The sequence below is a fragment of the Nannobrachium achirus genome (assembly GCF_963921795.1).
Source record: "Nannobrachium achirus genome assembly, chromosome: 24".
In the NCBI taxonomy this organism is placed as follows: domain Eukaryota; kingdom Metazoa; phylum Chordata; class Actinopteri; order Myctophiformes; family Myctophidae; genus Nannobrachium; species Nannobrachium achirus.
This window is the reverse complement of record NC_137831.1, coordinates 3,460,446-3,479,115: the sequence shown is the minus strand read 5'-3', so window position 1 is coordinate 3,479,115 and position 18,670 is coordinate 3,460,446. Positions and strand designations below refer to the sequence as shown.

Sequence of the window (18,670 nt, the reverse complement as noted above, 5' to 3'; positions counted from 1 at the left end):
CCTCACCCTCACCTTCATCTGGTCCATGCCCATCCCCTCACCCTCACCCTCACCTTCACCTGGTCCGTGCCCATCCCCTCACCTTCATCTGGTCCGTGCCCAGCTGGTTCTGGGCGTAGCAGGTGTAGTCGCCCTCCTCCCGCATGCCCACCTCGTTGAGGTACAACGTCCCGTTGTCGAACACCACGTACCTGAGGGGACCGGGGGGGGGACGGGGGGGGGGGATGAGGGGGGGAGAGGTTAGAGTTACAATGACAAGCAGGATGGGGTGTGGCACCAAATTCTGGGCCCTGTCACCCATCACATAACATGACGCAGACACCGACTCATAACCTGGGCTTAACCTGGGCAAGCAAAGCACTAGACTAGATCGAAGCTGGAATGCTGAGATATCCCTGCTCAAAGTTCTGCTGTGAATAAACGGCTGCAGCTTGACACTTCCATCTGGTGAAGTGTTTGATACAAAACATTTTTTGCGAGGGTATGTACCCTAGGAGACACAGGGAGAACATGTAAACTCCAAACTCCTATATGATAGAGTGGGTTGGCCTTCTTTGGCCGACAGGCGAAACAAACATTGGTACCTGTTTATTTTTAAGGTAATTGATGGGACTTTACCATTTATATCTTAAATCGCTGCTGGATTGGAATCCTGTGACATATAGGACACGTTCTAGTGACTGGCTCACACCAAAGGTCACCAAAACAAACACTGAATTAGGGAAAACAGCCTTTTGCTTTAATGCTCCAACCACTTGGAATGAGTTGCAAGTTAATTTCAAGATATGTTCTCCCATAACTTACGGTCATTTTAAATCTTTGATAGTAGATCTACACACAAGTGTCTGCAACTGTTTCTAAACTTGTTTTGTGAATTTTGATTGTACATACTGTTTTTATATGAATATTGATGTATCTCGATAACACTGCAAATGAGGGCAACCTCAATGTTTTTCGAGAATAAATAAAGGTTTGAATGAATGAACACAGAAAGGCCCTTTCTGTGTGGTCAAAATGAAACCCTTGTTCAGGACAGGACAGTGTACCTGCGGCTGCGTCCGGCGCCGGGCCTAGCGGCTGCCTCGTCCGCTTGCTGCATCTTGTTGGGGTTGAGCATGGTGCCGTCCGGCAGGGCCCAGCTGATCTCCGGGTCGGGCAGACCGGACGCCACGCAGTCCACCTAGTCAGGGAAGTTTCATAAAACCCTGGGAATAAATTCCTTACCAAACAATTTCTTCACCAATGTGTTGGTAAAGGTGTCTAGTAACATATCTAACAAAGATTGAAATTCAACATCCCTAGCAAAATGTTTGACAGCTAGGGTAATTCTGGGTCTCAAATCACTCCCAAAAATATGCTTTAAGTAGCATGTTAGGGGTCTAACTGGGTGTTTTTAATTATTCTGAATCCATTGCAAGCATTTGTTTTGCACGAAAAACATTCATTGGGCCAAAAACAGACGCAAACAAACTATGGTTTAGTGATGAGTCCTCACTTTTCACAAGATGTATGGGGTCCATTTTTGGCCCAAGGGATGTTTTTCGTGCAAAACAAATGCTTGCAATGGATTCAGAATAATTAAAAACACCTAGTTAGACCCCTAACATCCCACTTAAAGCATATTTTTGGGAGTGATTTTTTTTCCCTTATAGTACAGTGTATAGTAAGTGAATGAGACCCAGAATTACCCTAGCTGTCAAACATTTTGCTAGGGATGTTGAATTTCAATCTTTGTTAGATATGTTACTAGACACCTTTACGAACACATTGGTGAAGAAATTGTTTGGTAAGGAATTTATTCCCACATTTGACAGATATTCTGCTAACTTTCTCTGACTAACCTTGAGGTCTGCGCCGTACGCCACCACCTCCTGCTGGCCGGAGGGGGACTGCGGCCGCTTGCGCTGGATCTTGGCGGCGCGGCTCAGCACGCCGGCCCGCAGCAGCACGTAGTCGTCGCCCATCTTGTTGCGCGCCACGCACAGGTAGTCGCCGGCGTCCGCCTCCGTCGCCGCGCGCACCGTCAGCGTGCCGTTGCCGAACACCTTGATCCTGGGGTCGAAACTTCAGGAGAGAGGAGAGGAAGTGGTTTTAGGTTTAGCTGCTGGAAGGTTTTAGGTTTAACTGCAGTTTTGCCGTGGGAGGTACCGTACGAGAGAATCTGTCCACGAGATGAGGCTTGGGTGGTCAGACATTCTGAACATTGCGATTTTTGCAACCCATTTTTCTCACCCAGTGACTACCTAACCTGTAGTCCTGGTTTCCGCTCTCCCCCTGCCGCGCCAGGGCACATTGGGGAGCACCTGGCTGGCTAGGGGGAGGTAGTATAGAAACCAGGACTACTGCATGTTTTTGTGTGAGGGCCTATGCCCAAGGAGACACGGGGAAAACATGCAAACTCACCACAGAAAGGCCCTATCGCCAACCCCACCTAGGGTGTGGGTGCTGATGACGCGGGTGGAGGAACACGCCCCCAGCGCCCACAGCTTCCCCCGGCGGGAATCGAACCCAGGACATTCTGAACATTGTAATGTTCATTCATTTGCCGCCCAAGGAACCCGAAAAAATGACGTTGTCTCTCTCCGCCAGGCCCAAGAAACAGGAAGATTTAATATGCTTTAAAGGTATATTCAGTGATTGTATTTCATTCAAATAAAAATATAACCCACTAGAATGTGTGCTGACCATATAAGGACTTCCACCATGGCCCATGGTACGAGCATAGCTAGATTCGGTTTTCAGAGGTGGCCAGCCAGTCCTCGACCAATCAGGGTGGAGTATGGCCGTAATTATGTTATGATGTTTACTTATGATGGTTAAAATAAAAGGTTTGAGAACCACAGTCGCTCAGAAATTAAGAATATCTGCTAAAATGCCTAGATTGTAAACTACTGAACTCATAATATGCCACAGGCTCGTAGTAAATCAGTATCATACGTATCCTGAAGCTGGAGACGTAGGCCTACCGATATTCAGTGATTGGGTCTAATGATCAAAACGAGAACATTATAATGGTGTAAAAAATCTATAACAAACTAAACATTTCCACGCTGTAAGTTCAGTAAGGGACAAGATGACCCCCGGCCACTTTCATTATCACTGAATACACCTTTAACTGCAGTTTTGCCGTGGGAGGTACCGTACGAGAGAATCTGTCCACGAGATGAGGCTGGTGTAGTCAGACATTCTGAACATTGTAATGTTCATTCATTTGCCGCCAGAGCCCAAGGAACCCGAAAAAATGACGTTGTTGTCTCTCTCCGCCAGGCCCGAGAAACAGGAAGATTTAATATGCTTTAATCGCTATACAACAATTAAAAGTATGATCGCCGATCCATCATTTCTTTACCCCTATACTACAGGGGCTAATAGTGATATTTTCACAAATTGGTACCACCCAAGGTGACCATATTTTTTTTACATTTTTGTCTTCCTACATGTCTCTAGTTTACGTTTTGGTATGATAACCCTTTCTGAGACCCAGCTTAATTGATGTTATCACCCGCTAGAGTCGGTGTCCCATTAACGGGAAAAAAAGGGGGGAAAAAAATCTGCTTTAAGTAGCATATGAGGGGTCAAACTAGTTTTTTTTTTCATAATTCTGAATCCATTGCAAGCATCTGTTTTGCACGAAAAACATTCCTTGCGCTAAAAACGACGGTTTAGTGGTTTGAAAAAGGGAAAGAAAAGTCATGGGCCATCACTTTTCACACGTTTGAGGGGGCCGTTTTAGCCCAAGAAATGTTTTTATTTTTTGCAAAACAGATGTAGATCTGCTATTTTTTTGGCTAAAGCTCCACTAAGAATAGGGTTACTAGGGCTCAAGTGATCAAAAATTTGGGGAACCCCCCTGTAGTAACTCTGAAGACCCCCTAGGGGTCCCGGACCCCCTGTTTCAAGACCTCTGCCTTACATAATGCCCAGCGACCATGCAGCGATCCCTTGCTCGTATTCCACATGGGTCACCTGTACTGGGAGTCCACCAGCTTCTTGGAGGGTGTCCTCCATATGATCCTGGGCTCGGGACGTCCCGTGGCCAGACAGTCCAGCCGCACCGTCCCGCCGTACAGGACGTCCGTCCTCTGGGGGGAGGAGGACAGGATGCGCGCCTTGGTGGAGGCCAGGGGGGAGGAGGGGACGGGGGGGGGAGGAGGGACCCCCCCTCACTACGGTCAGCGTCACCGTCCTCTTGCTGGACGCCAGAGAGCTGCTGGCCACGCACTCATACCTGGTGGGAGGGGAACCATTAGGAGAGGAGAATTAAGCCCCTATCATACTAGCCTGGCGGAGCCCGACGTCATACTGCGTTCACTCACTCGTTCCTTCCCCAGTATAACGTCTGGCCTTCGGCCTATTGGCAGCTTGAAAAGTGGGCGGGAGTACTTGCCTTCACAGAAGGCCTCCTCTAACCAATCAGCGTAGCAAAACATCTCTCAGCCAGTCGGAAGAACGGCAAACAAACACGTCTTTTCGGCCGATGAACTCCGCTAGCGCATCCCCCGTGTTCCTTTTTAACTGTTGTAATTGATTCCAACTCTGAAATAACTTCACTTAGTGCTTGTTTTATCGTTAGAGCGTTAACACATGGACCAATCAGGGAAAGCTTTTCAGTTGTTGTCAGGAAGACTACGTTTGTTGTGCGGAAGCATTGGCCCCGATCAGATAATAATCAGTATACTCGCTGCCTATACCCGGAAGGCCAGATGTTATACTGGGGGTGGGGAAAGAATGAGTGAGTGAACGCAGTATGACGTCGGGCTCCGCCAGGCTACTATCTAGGGCTTTCACTTCAAGTATTTTTTACAGATCGACTAGTTGAAGCCACTGGTAGTCGACTAGTCGACTAGTCGTTAACATATTATGTCATAATAAAGAGCGTTGTGGCACGGCTTTTCACAGCAGCCAAGTTACCATGACAACGGATACTCACAAACCCCACGTGTGCAGCAGCATTTCACAATCGCCACATCCATTTTAGCTGCTACAGTAATAGAAACCCATGCTTGGACTCACCAATAGCTGCTATCTCTCGTAAACAAATCACATATATCCATTTGCATTGGTCGGCTAGCCATGCAGGCTAGGCTTTAGTAGGCTAGCTCGCTAACACTCCTCTGTCTTTTAATTACTTCTAATCAAACGAACGTGCAGGATCGGTCGGTCTGTTGTTGTAGCAAGAACTGGGCTGTCCTCACTTGCTGCTTTGATCGCGCTAAGGTGTTATACTGTTAAACAACTCTATTCTGTAGGACTAGTCTCAACTCACTGCTGTGTGCAGACCGGGTGCAGACGCGCGACTTTCAGCACTTTGGTGACCTCTGTGTGAACTCACGGTGCAGGAATTATTAACCCTCGGTAGGAAGATGCAGCAATTTGTGTGTGTGTGTGACTGGATAATAATATTCCGTTTGTAATGGTTGTTAGAAATAAAACAACTATAATCGAATTGAAATGAGTTCGCTAGGCCTTCATAAAAAAAAAACTAAAAAAAAACTAAAATATTTTATTTTTTATTTTTTTTTCGACTTTTCGACTAGTACCTACAAGATCGACTAGTGGTTATACTAGTCGACTAGTCAACTAGTCGACTAGTTGGTGAAAGCCCTACTACTATCATACTAGGCCGCGGTGTAGTCTTTTTAAGTCATAAAACTACAACATTGCGTCATTACTCGCGGTGAAGAGCTATCCACCGCGAACCCCGACACATCTCTCTGTTTTTACTATCAGACAGATCAGCCCATCGCCCCGTTCAGACTGATTGGTCGATCTAGACCAGTCAGTCACAGTGATAGGACTTCACCGTGACTGACTATGATGGCCTCCACTTGTTTTCTCACTTTAGGTGGATAGCTTATCACCTAACATTTGCGGTGAATAGCTCTTCACCCTGGACTGTGGCCAAGAATTATTGCGATTAATGATAACAGCAGAATTAAAATAAATGCTATGATGAGTAGTTCAACTCCCCAATTGATTTTCTTTTGATGAACTATACTCTTTATGAAGACAATTTAGTTTTGTCCAATCTACCGTATGTTATTATATTATATTATATTATATTATATTATATTATATTATATTATATTATAATATAATCATTAATCCATTTAGGCCTGAAGGCAAATCTGTCACTTTAGACTTGAACCACTTTAACCATTATTTAATGCTTTAACTATTAAAAAAATTGCAGATATACAAGCTCACAGCGCGGCACCGAGTACCACACTGAGCACTTGTAGATCTGCAATTTTTGAAAAAAATCAATGATTTTTGACCAAAATAACGCCGACCGTACCTGCCGGCGCTGGCGGCGGTCAGAGCGCGCACGAGGAGCGTTCCGTTGGGGAAGACCAGCACGTTGTCGCGGCCGGCGAACTGCGAGGGCGCCAGCGTGACGCCCTGGGGCGTGGTCCATCGGACGGCGGGCGGGGGCGTGCCCCGGGCGGTGCAGTCCAGGTAGGCCGCCCCGCCCTCCGGCAGCGCGGCGTGGTTGTCCTCCGTCGCCCCCTGCAGGATGAGCGGAGGCAGTAGCGTGACGTGCAGCCGCACCGAGGCTGTGTCGGCGCCCACCGGACTGCTGCCGATGCACTTGTACACGCCTCTGTCTGCGTAGCTGGCCTGGGAGGGGAGGGGGGTTCACAAAGGTGGTTAAGTGGTTAGATATACAAGCTCACAGGGTTCTGCGAGCTTGTAGATCTGCTATTTTTTTGAAAAAGTCGTGAAAATGTGTGCAAATCTTGTGAATCGTGTGAATATATGTATTTTTTTAAGCGAACATTTGTAACTCAAATTTTGCTTTGGGGGGGGTGGGGGGGGGGGGGGTCCCTGGAACTAGATATTTTGAGATGCGCGTCCGTGGCCAAATACATATCATTTTGGGGGTCCTTCACATGAAAAGGTTTGAGAACAACTGACATAGTGGTCTCTCAAGAACAGACTAACTGAGCTCAATTTAAATGAAAAGGACCTTTTCTTTGACGATGGCTGGCCAGATTGCTGACAATAGAAACATAGGTTTTTCTAAAAATCTTAGAAGGATTCAAAAGACACTTATAGAATCGCGTCAAAGTTCTAATTTTCACGATAAAAAAAAAATAGCAGATCTACAAGCTCACGGCGTGGCACCGCGTGCCACGCTGTGAGCTTGTATATCTGCTATTTTTCAATAGTTAAAGCATAAAATAATGATACATCTGGATGGCCTGGAGGGATTCACAAAGGTTAATTAAGCTTGGACTACTTCTCAACATGGGGCCCATGACCCACGTTTACCCCACACATTTTGCTAGCCTATTGATGGCTCAACGTGGAAGACAGGGTTAAACAACTAAAAATGGATGACTTTCAAAATAACGCAAATCTGCCCTCCATCCCCTCAGTACCCACATATCTGACCAAACATCTCCAAGAAGTTAGCGACACACACAGCCACAACACCAGAGGGAGCGCACACAACGATCTGATAACACAAACCCATAAGACTATGAATATATATATATATATATATATATATATAGGTCTATATATATATATATATATATATATATATATATATAATAGGAGAATTTACCCATATTCTTCATATATATTATATATGAAGAATATGGGTAAATTCTCCTTCTTCAACACTGCCACCCAGGTGTTGAATTCCTTGACTACCTCCCTTAAAACATGTAGCTCGCTGGCATCCTTCAAAACTGCCCTGAAAACTGACCTTTCAGGAAGCAAGAGAAGGAGGTAGTTATCACTTCTCCCATAGACAGGTGAAAACTCACCTTTCAGGAGGCCAGAGAAGGAGGTAGTTATCACTTCTCCCATAGACAGGCGAGAAGTGAGCACACCCCCTCCCACCTTACCTTAGCCCCACCCCCTTGTTTCCCCTATCCTGTACATACAGTATAGTGTTTTTATAACTGCGATATTATTGAATGTTTTCTTTGCTTACTATTTATTATGTCCATGAATTAAATACTGAGGGCTTTCAACGTAAAAAAGATCGTAAAAGGTCTTATTTGGGATGTTCCTTTTAGGCAGGGTGTTTAACTGTACTTGTACTGTACTACATTTCTATTGTTTTGACAATACTTGAACTGTTCTCCATTTTTGTCTAATAAAATAATCAATCAATCAATCCTTTTCAAAAACAGTAACCAAACTATCCAACGCTCTTAATAGTTTACCTGGCTGATCCTGAGGGTTCCGTTGTCGAACAGCGCCACCCGCTGGCTGGGCGGGATGACGGGCGGGCTGACGGACAGGTGCACGCGGTCGGGCAGCACCCAGGTGACGCGGGGCGGCGGGTGCCCCGCCACGGAGCACTCCAGGTCCACGGCGCCCCCCAGGGGCACGGTGGCGTCGCGGTGCCGCGGCTGCAGCACCCGCGGGTGCTGCGTGAGCACGGCCAGGGTGACCAGCGCCTTGTCGCTGCCGTACTGGTTCTGCACCTGTAGGAGATGTTATGAAACCATTAGTATAGAATTGAATTTCCACAAGGTAGAGCAGGGGTCTTCAATGTTTTAACTCTCTCCTCACTGGTCTCCCGGCATGTGCACTTAAACCTCTCCTTTTTTCAGAGGTAAATGGGGAACATAGAACCTGGGGAACATAGAACCTGGGGAACATAGAACATTTTTTTCTGAGGTAAATGGGGAACATAGAACCTGGGGAACATAGAACATTTTTTTCTGAGGTAAATGGGGAACATAGAACCTGGGGAACATAGGTACGGTCCCATGGACACTATAGGGTTCAAAAGTGGTTAAAAAAAATAAGAAAAAAGGTTTCCATCACTGAAAGATTTGGAGGACCCCCTGTGGTAACTCTGGGGGTCCCCAGAGTGGCTCCCTGGCAGCTGTTTCGGATCACAGCTGCTGTCGAGTCAGTCTGTTGTGGAAGGTAACTCATTTAGAGGAGCCTACAGCAAGTTTTACAAACACCCAGCAGCACATAATACTGACAGTGGTATAAATGTCCAGTACGCACCGTGCACAGGTACTGGCCCCGGTCAGACGGCTGGGCGGCCCGGATCACCAGCGTCCCGTTGGGGTGAACCTCCAAGCGCTGCAGGCGCGTGTTCTGAGCCACGCTCGTACCTGGTCCAGACAGAAAAAGATATTCGAGAGAAACATTTGAGAAAATTTGGAAGACATTATTAACTCAATAGCTGCCGGGCGCCGCTAGGTGCCGCTAGAGTGCCAGCCATTCTCCCGTAGGCATTCACTATCACATCCGGGTCGCCAGCCTGAACTGGCTTGGCTTTTCACTCGAATGAGTGCTATGCTAGCGAGCCGGAGGAAGTTAGCTATCAGTCGACTATATAATTTTTTAGAAGAGCGATCTAAAGTTATTCAGCCGCCAAAATAACTTGTCTGCTGGCCTCGGAACACAATCCGGAGAAAATCCGCTGTAAAGATGTGTTTTTCTATTGGAGTGGGCGGCGTGGCGCGGCCTTTTCTTCCCATTACGGGCCGTGATAACAGAATCGCGGCCTTGTGCTAGGGTTTACATTATAATTTTCACTCCCAGCACCTTATATTTATAGCATATCGTCGTTGTCGGGTGGAAAACCTTGTATGTCCAAAACCGTTCGTTTTGTATTTATCATCTATAAAATGTACTAAACTAGTGAAAACAGCAGATCTACAAGCACACAACACCTCGGCTGTTTTCACTAGTTTAGTGTGCGACAGCCTTGTATGATGAAGCAGGGCTTTGTTTTACCAAAAGACGTACACATTTGAAACTTGACCATTTTGGTTAGAACTGACTGAAAATAACTTTGTACTTCAAGTTTACTAAATATTTTTTAAGTGTCCAAATAAATTCCAAATATTAGAGTGAAGCTGAATAGGAGGCTCATTCATACAGTACAGTACAGTACAGTACAGTACAGTACAGTACAGTACATTACAGTACACTACAGTACAGTACAGTACAGTACAGTGCACTGCACTGCACTACACTACAGTACAGTACAGTACAGTACAGTACAGTACACTACAGTACAGTACACTACACTACAGTACAGTACAGTACAGTACAGTACAGTACAGTACACTACAGTACACTACACTACACTACAGTACAGTACAGTACAGTACAGTACAGTGCACTGCACTGCACTACAGTACAGTACAGTACAGTACACTACAGTACAGTACAGTACAGTACACTACACTACACTACACTACACTACACTACACTACACTACAGTACAGTAGAGTACACTACACTACACTACAGTACACTACAGTACAGTACAGTACAGTACAGTACAGTACAGTGCAGTGCACTGCACTGCACTACAGTACAGTACAGTACAGTACAGTACACTACAGTACACTACACTACACTACACTACACTACACTACAGTACAGTAGAGTAGAGTACACTACACTACAGTACAGTACAGTACAGTACAGTACAGTACAGTACAGTGCAGTGCAGTGCAGTGCACTACAGTACAGTACAGTACAGTACAGTACAGTACAGTACAGTACAGTACAGTACAGTGCACTGCACTACAGTACAGTACAGTACAGTACAGTACAGTGCAGTACAGTACAGTACAGTACAGTACGTACCGGTGGAGACTCTGGTCCAGGACAGGAAGGGCATGGGTACCCCCAGCGCCTCACAGGGCAGCTGGGCGTCCTCCTGGGCGGGCACCGTGACGGTGCGCCCTGCGCTGGCGTTGGCGATCCGCGGCCTCCCCCTGGACGGCGAGCCCGTCCCGGGCAGCCGCTGAGAGCCGCCCGACGCGGTCTGAGTGGCTGCCCTGGAGCGCGACGCGTCCACGGGCCATCTGGACGCGTCCGGGCGCGACGCGTCTGCTCGCGCGGGGTGAACGGTGGTGGACGTCTGTTTGACCGCCTGCGCGCCGGTCGCTTTCGGGGGCTTTGTCGTTGAGCTGTGGACCACGACTATATCTTGCCCGCCCGAGTGCGTGGCGGGACGCGAGGCGCGCTCCGGCTCCGGACGGCTGCCGATGACGACAACCAGGGGCGGGTCCCTGCCCGCCGGGGAGAGGGGCGCCCTGTGCTCGGGGCGCCGGGCCCTCTCGCCGTGGCTGTCCGGGATCTGGTTGAACTTGGGGCCCTCGCGGGTGACGGCGGTGGTACCGGACCCTAGCGTTCGGCCTCCGACGGGGGTGGAGGCGGGCACCGCGGCGTGCAGCGGTGGCTTCCCCCCGTACTGAGGAGGCTGAGGAGGCTGCTTCGCCGCGGCAGGTGTCGTCTCCTCGCGGGAACTCACATCCCCTTCTGAGGGGACGCGAGCCGCTGTTCTGCCTTCGTCCGGCCGCGGACGAGAGCTTTCTGAAAGCGCAGGCTTCTTTGTGGCGTCCGCAGCATCCTCCTCGTAAAGGACGCCTTCTGCTGTTGTTGTTGTTGTTGTTGTTATTGGTAAAGTCGAGTCGCTGGCAGACTCTGAGCCGGAGGGACGTCTGCTCCCGCTCTGGACGGAGGGAGCAGCCGAGGAGAACAGCCTCTCGTTGCTCTCAGTGAGAGGCAGCATCATCTCTCCGACCGCCTCGGTGGGAGCGTAGCTCCGCCCCACATCCGGTTGACCTCGCCCCGCCGGAGGAGGCCCGGCGCTCCTGGCTGGCTCGCCAGTGGCACGTGGCGCGGGTCCAAGAGGGTCTCCTCCTTCTCCTCCCGCTGTAACGCTTCCCCCCCGCGTCCGTCCTGTCTCCTCTAAGGGTTTAACGGGTGAGGGGAGAGGGGCACTCGTTAAGAAACGTTGGCGAGCGTTGGCCGGCATCGTGGGAACGGTTTCCGAGGCGCTCGCGCCACCACCGGGAGCCACCGTCTGTCGTCCGCGGCCGCCCGCTCCTCTCGGAGAGGTCGTCGGAAAGAATGGCAGCGTGGCCGCCTGCGGTTTGGCCGGAGGCAGAAGGCTGTGCTTTGTTAGGAGGGGTGGGAGAGAGGCCGGTGGGGGAGTGGGAGTGGGAGCGGTGGGCTCGGAGGCTGGCGTGCCGTCAGCTCCAGAGACTGTGCTTTGTGCTTTGTGACTCAGAGGGTCCGGTGACGTCGTCGTGGCTTGGCCGCCGGAGAGTGGAACAGCGCTGTTGACGTTGGCTGACGAGGCCTGCTTTCCCCAGCGATCTATTTTTAGCCGAGTGGGAGCCGTGGCCGGGGGGAACTCCTCCGCAGGTGTGGAGGCGACGACGGTGGTGGTGCTGCCGGGACGGTCCGGCCTGGGCTTCCTCCGGTCGGGCCTCGGCTTCCTCCTGCCCCCTCCGTTCCCGTTCCCACCCCGCCGTCTGGAGTTGGGGGGCCGGTCCCGCCGAGCGGAGCCCCCTCCTTCCCCACCCCCTCCCCGTCCCCTGGTCCCCTTCTTACCGCTCAGCCTGCGAGCGGGCGCGGTCGTGGGAGAGACGACGACGGTCGTCGGCGGAGCCTGAGACGACTTCCCGCCGTCGCGTTTGGTGTCCTCCGGGTCCAAGTCGGTGACGCGTTCGTCGTTCTCGTCCTGCCCCCCATCCTCCTCCGTCACGGCCGGCGGCGGCGGCTCGTCTGTGGTGGGTGGAGGGTCAGAGACTTGTCTGTGTTGCCCGGAGCTGCTCTCCGGGTGGCGGGGCGATGTGTGAGCGCTGTCGGAGGTCGCCGTGAGCGCGTCGGACGCGGCTGTGACGACGCGTTGCCGCTGCTGTACGGAGCCGCCGTCGTGCGCGGCGCTGCTGCTGCTGCTACCGAACGCGCCGGCCCGCCGGTCGGTGACTGGCCTCTGGGGGGCGACAGACGAAGGGCTGGGGAGGAGGGGAGGGGAAGCGCTCGCGGTCGTCGAGTCGCGGGCGCTTTCCTCCGCCGCTTTGCGACGCGTGTCGGGCGTGAAACGCGCTGAGCCCTGAGCTGGTTGTTTTCCGTGCGACGCGTTGTGCGTCCCGCCGTGGCTGCGGTGGCCATCGGGCGTCACACGTGCGCCGCGGTCCTCTCCATGGCGCTCGGTCGTGGCGGGTGGCGGTGCGGCTGTCTCTGCCTCTGCGCTGTCGACCTCGGACGACCCCTCCACGCTGTTCCTGGATGGCGCCCGGTGCCCCCCTTCTCCTCCCTCCTTGCCCCGCCCCACGGCGGTGGGACTCGCCGCCACAGTCGTCATGGTGGTCGTGGCGTTGCTCTGGGCCGTCCTGTGTGATGGAAGAAATGTATACAACTGTCAGTAAATGTGCTATTGTGTGTTTGTCAAACCTCTCTATGCTTAAAGGACACGTTTGTTTTTTTACACCAAGGGTTCATATTTTAGATTGAGTCATTAGAGAAAAGAAAAGACGAGTGTTAAAATGTTTTCATTTACTGCTTTCTATCGTTTTAGTGATTTTAACGATTTTGATTTGCATGCATGGGGGCATGCATGCAACATAGGCGGACTTTGCCATTTGCCCTAGGGGGGGCAGGCTTGAGCAGCAACATGCCAATTGTCAACCCCTCAACACTAACTTATCACACTGTCCAACTACTGTTATTCATTGTGTCCACCAGACCACTAGTGTACCAAATAAAACGTACAATTATGTGTGGTTAGAGCAGTGTCATTTTACAAATTGTGTTCATTATTAAGTAAAATAGCTACTTTCATTATTGGTAACACAGTTGCAGCTTACAAGAAATGCCAATAAGAATAAACCATTTGATAATTTCAGCTATAATTTCTAAATGGCTACAAAACATTTTGTTTGATGGAGGACAATAATTATTGTAATTTAATTTATTTTAAGTAATGAACAATAAGGGAATATCAGTGAATAATAACTTAAAAAATAGATATTTTTACATTTTAAACCCCTTTTTAATTATTTATCAAGCCTAACACTTAATCTTTGTGTACAGTTCGGATATTGCAGGTATTTATGTTCAGGTATATTCATAGTCTAACAACCCCCATTCTTAGCAATGCTATCTTCAGAGAGAGAGAGAGAGAGAGAGAATCTGATCACTTAACATTCCAATCAATCAACTTATTGTTGCCAGCTGGTATCTGTGTGATGGGGAGAAACCAGTGACTATTAGTTGGTTAATTCTTTAAAAAATCATAACTCTTGACAGGAATGGGCTAGAGACTTACTTTTTTTTCCTAAATGCTCAGAAATGCCTGGGGGGTGCAGTGCACCCCCATAAAGTCCGCCTATGGCATGCAAGTGGCTAAATATGTGTTTTTGGACACAATAAGCCCATTCCCAAGATGCACCGCAATCTTTCAGATGTGACTTATGGGGGTTGTGGGTTATGGATATATTTAGGCACTTGTATGCATGCCCCCACCCACTCAAATCAAAAATACCAAAATCGCTAAAACAATCAAATATGTTGTTCCAGGGACCCCCCCAGAATAATACATTTGAGTTACAAACATTCGCTTTTAAAAAGATATTCAAAAAGATTAAAAAAAAAAAAAAAAAAACACGTTTTTCAAAAATTGCAGATCTACAAGCTCGCAGCGCAGCACTCGGTGCCGCGCTGTGGGCTTGTAGATCTGCTATTTTTCAATAGTTAAAGCATTAAAATAATTCTAGGCCTTAATGGAAAAAAATAAATACAAAAAATTATTATTAAAAATAAATGAAAAAAGTTACGGAAAAAACGGAGGGTAGTATGAGTCACCAGAAAAAAATAATGGGTGTTTTTAATGAATCTATCATGGTTAAAATGAAGTTTGAAGTTACAATGGGTGTGGGGAGAGGCCCTGGGCCTGGAGGGCCTGGTAACATTTACATCAAATATCTAAATATTTAATGAAGCAAATTAAAAAACAGTTCAGGTTGTTCATAAAAGCCTGATTAGACGATACAATTACCAAAGGTTCTTTTGAAAGTGAAATATCCCTTTACTTAGTTTCCTCCCCACCTGTCTCTGATCTTGGCCAGGATGTGAGCCCACTTGGCCGGGTCGATCTTGTTGTTGGAGACCCCCGTCCTCCTCCTGGTGTTGTTGGCGTTGGGCGGTGCGGCCGCCGCCGCGGCGGGGGGCCGGCGTTGGGGGGGCGGGGCCGCCGCGGGGGGCCGGCGCTGGGGGGGCACGGGCCTCCGCCACATGGTCCTGGAGGGGTGGACGCCCCCCACCCCCCTCCCCCTGCTCTGAACCCCCCCTCCCCCTCCCCCTCCCTCTCTCTGCTTCACCCCCTCCTCTTCCTCTTCCTCGGAGGCGCCTTCGTCCCCGGACCCCCCTTCGTCGTCCTCGACCCGCGTGGGGACCCTGACCTGGGAAAAAAGCAAAAGAATTGCTATCAAAATGTACTTGAAGGAAAACTTAGTTTTTTTACAAGGGTTCATAGACCATTTCTTGTTTACAAACATTGAGACTAAATGCACAGCTGACTGTATCATGTAATCAATTCCCACCAATGCCCAAACCTGTTGTTTTGGGGAGCGCTGGTTTCATTGGCTCATTTGGTACCGACCTGCGTGCGCATCTAGTTCTTATCAGTGTAACGTGGACCAGAAATGCATATAATCCATTTTAGATAGTCATTAGAGAAAAGAAAATATGAGTGTTAAAATGTTTTCATTTACTTCTTTCTATAATTTTAGTGATTTTAACAATTTTGATTTGCATGCATGCCCCCAGGTTGGGGGCATGCATGCAAGTGGCTAAATCTGTATTTTTAGACACAATAAGCCCCTTCCCAAGATGCACCACAATCTTTCATGTGCAGATGTGACTTATGGGGGCTGGTAAATAGTAACAAAGACATTGCCAGCTTATTGTGTCTAAAAATACATATAGCCACTTGTACGCATGCCCCCAACCACTGAAATCAAAATACTAAAATGGCTAAAACAATAGAAAGCAGTAAATGAAAACATTTTAACTCTCATCTTTTCTTTTCTCTAATTACAATCTATAAAATATGAACCCTTGTTGTAAAAAAACAAAGTTGCCCTTTAACAAATGCAGAATGTCCTGTTTCACATGTTTCCAAATGGATAAAATCTTTTGAAAACAGCAGACTACAGTAAGCTCACAATGTGTGGTGATGCATTGTGAGCTTGTAGATCGTCTATTTTCAAATGGTCCAAATATATAAGTGACTGAAGTGGTTAATGTATGTTTTGTAATAATAATCAAAATCTAAAAAGTAACTAGTAACTAACGTTTTGAAATAATTGTAGTGGAGTAAAAGTACAACATTTGCCTTTGAGATGTAGTGGAGTAGAAGTAAAAGTACTGCAAATTAGATTTACTCCAGTAAAGTAAAAATACCTCAAATTAATACTTAAGTATACGATAACATACAATCAATTCAAATCGTTGATAGCAGACCCACCCCACAAGTGTCGGCAACTGCTTATAACAGGGGTGGGCACATTCACTTCAGAGGGCCACAATGCATAATTATACAGTCAAACATAGCAAACATAGCAAACATAGCAGATCTACAAGCTCAAAACGCATCGCACTGGGCTTGTAGATCTGCCATTTTTGTTATTTTTTTTATTGGAATCCTGCTATTGTTGAATTGGTTTGAATTTTTTTATTTCATTTCAAATGCATGTATATGTGCTTATGTTAACTTTATGAACTTAAATACAAATACATTGGACATGAGAAAGACTAGTACTAGTCATTAGGAGTAATTAAAGCAGGTCATGTTTGCATGTTTGGTATTGTAATCATAAATATATCAGTATTCCGATATTAACCTGCGGGCCGCATTAAGTGAAGGTGGGGGCCGCATGTGGCCCCCTGGCCGCCAGTTGCAATGAATGAAAGTTACTTTAAACCACTGCATTTATGAATGAATGAAATTTACTTTACACCACTGCATTTCACAAGTTGCTTGCCAAGGCCACAAGAGGCCGCCCACGTGCCAGAGATAGTCTCATAGCCCACCGCTGTTACATACAGGCACCCACAAAGCAGTGGCGTTTCACAACACGTGACGAGTGGAATGAAAGTCACCCGGAGGAAGAGACCTACAAGATGCTATAGACTATCAGGGCGAGCCAGGACCACCCACATCTCTACAAGCCGCTCAGGGTAAGTAAAATAGCAAAAAAAATATTGTATTGAATTGAAAAAAGCCGAACTTGTTCGGGATCGGCACAAGAAGGGTTAAGAATGAATGAAAGTTATTTTACACCACTGCATTTATGAATGAATGAATGAATGAATGAATGAAAAGTGACATTACACCACTGCTGACCTTGGTGTTGAGGCCCGCGGCCGACTGAGGCGGTCTCGGCGGGATCTTCCTCAGCGGCCTCGCGGAGGCGCCGGGCGGCGTCGCTCCCCCGCCAGCCCGTCGGCTCAGCGTCACCTTGGTGGCCAGCGAGTCGGCGCCGTGCACGTTGACCGCCACGCACTTGTAGAAGCCGCCGTCCGACGCCTGAGCCCGCGGGAGACGCAGGGTACCGTTGGACAGGACCACTGGCGCCGCCCTGGAGGATGAGGAGCAACGTTACTATAGTAAACGAAAAGTAACGAAATAACGAAATAACTACAATTGAAAAAAATTAAAGGTGATACACCATGAAAATTCACTTTTCCTATTTTAAAACCTTTTTTTGGGATCCCACTAGCACCTTCTATCCTCACAAAGTCCCATTTCTGACCGTTGTGTCTTTCTCTGGTTATGGGAAGGTGGAGGTTAAAAGCATCCCACGGGATCTCAAAACAGGCTGTCCAGATTTGCTGCCGTTTGTGACGTCATAAACGGCCGTTTTTGAAGAAAAGATTTTTTTATTTTTATTTTCAAAAAGATTTAAAAAAAAAACAAAAAAAAAAAAAACATTTTTTTCAAAAATATTTTTTTGGGGGGGTGGCGCAGTTCAGGCCAAAGGTGATACCTCTCAAAAATGAGAGGCTCTCTATTCAGGAGTGGTAATTTAGCCTCAAAGCTTTTGAAAAACGTTTTTGGGACATAAACAATATGACATAAATACTTTTTAAATGCATGGTGTATCACCTTTAACTAAAAAAAAAACATTTTCGTTAATTAGCCAGTAGCTATGCCCCTCCCCTAAAAGCTTTTGTCCAATGCTAGCTTAGCAACTGGCAGCTTGCCAAGGCTGTTGCCAAGGCAAACCTTGGCAAGCAGGAAGTTATTCTAAGCTAGCATTGGACAAAAGCTTTTTGGGAGGGGCATAGCTGCTGGCTAATTAACTGAACTAAATCAAAACTTTAATAATTTAAAAAAGAAAAGCAATAACTGACTAAAACTAAGACTAAAACTAACTAAACAAATAAAAACTAAACTAATACCAAGCGTTGTCACATAAATAAAAACTAATAAAAACGAATCAAACCGGCTCTAAAAACTAATTAAAATTAACCGAAATGAACTAAAACTAAACTATAATGACGAAGCCCAAAACGATGGTAACCTTGAAGATGAGGAGGAGGAGGAGTTGTCGGTGGCGAGGCTGACGACGTCGCCTCCCGGGAGGATCCAGTCGACGCGGGGGTCGGGCGACCCGGCCACCACGTGGCACGGCAGCGAGACGGCCTCGCCCACGAAGCCCCGCACGGGGAGGCTCTCCTCGACGTCGCCCCCTGGTGGTGGGCTGGAGGACTCCTCCACGGCTAGGCGGAAGGGCAGCACAGACAGATCCCCACGCAGCGCGGCCATGCAGTAGTACACACCTATAGGGGACGGGACCATATATGTTGTTATTGGCGTTTTACTTCACACATTTAATTTCATATTATGTAACATATATGTACATCTTTC

General features: G+C 47.9%; 1 protein-coding gene across 1 annotated transcript in view; it reads right to left on the bottom strand.

Moving 5' to 3' along the window:
• Positions 1-18,670, bottom strand: part of mxra5a (matrix-remodelling associated 5a) — a gene marked incomplete at both ends in the record, with an annotated part of 44,569 nt that overhangs the window by 10,562 nt on the left and 15,337 nt on the right. Inside the window, 13 exons of the mRNA XM_080754923.1 lie at positions 83-191; positions 1,047-1,180; positions 1,842-2,064; positions 3,967-4,124; positions 4,168-4,228; positions 6,299-6,621; positions 8,184-8,447; positions 8,986-9,095; positions 10,588-13,130; positions 14,845-15,005; positions 15,117-15,197; positions 17,144-17,378; positions 18,324-18,582. Coding sequence (XP_080611049.1) covers positions 83-191; positions 1,047-1,180; positions 1,842-2,064; positions 3,967-4,124; positions 4,168-4,228; positions 6,299-6,621; positions 8,184-8,447; positions 8,986-9,095; positions 10,588-13,130; positions 14,845-15,005; positions 15,117-15,197; positions 17,144-17,378; positions 18,324-18,582 — 4,661 coding nt within the window. The remainder of the gene's footprint in view (positions 1-82; positions 192-1,046; positions 1,181-1,841; positions 2,065-3,966; positions 4,125-4,167; positions 4,229-6,298; positions 6,622-8,183; positions 8,448-8,985; positions 9,096-10,587; positions 13,131-14,844; positions 15,006-15,116; positions 15,198-17,143; positions 17,379-18,323; positions 18,583-18,670) is intronic.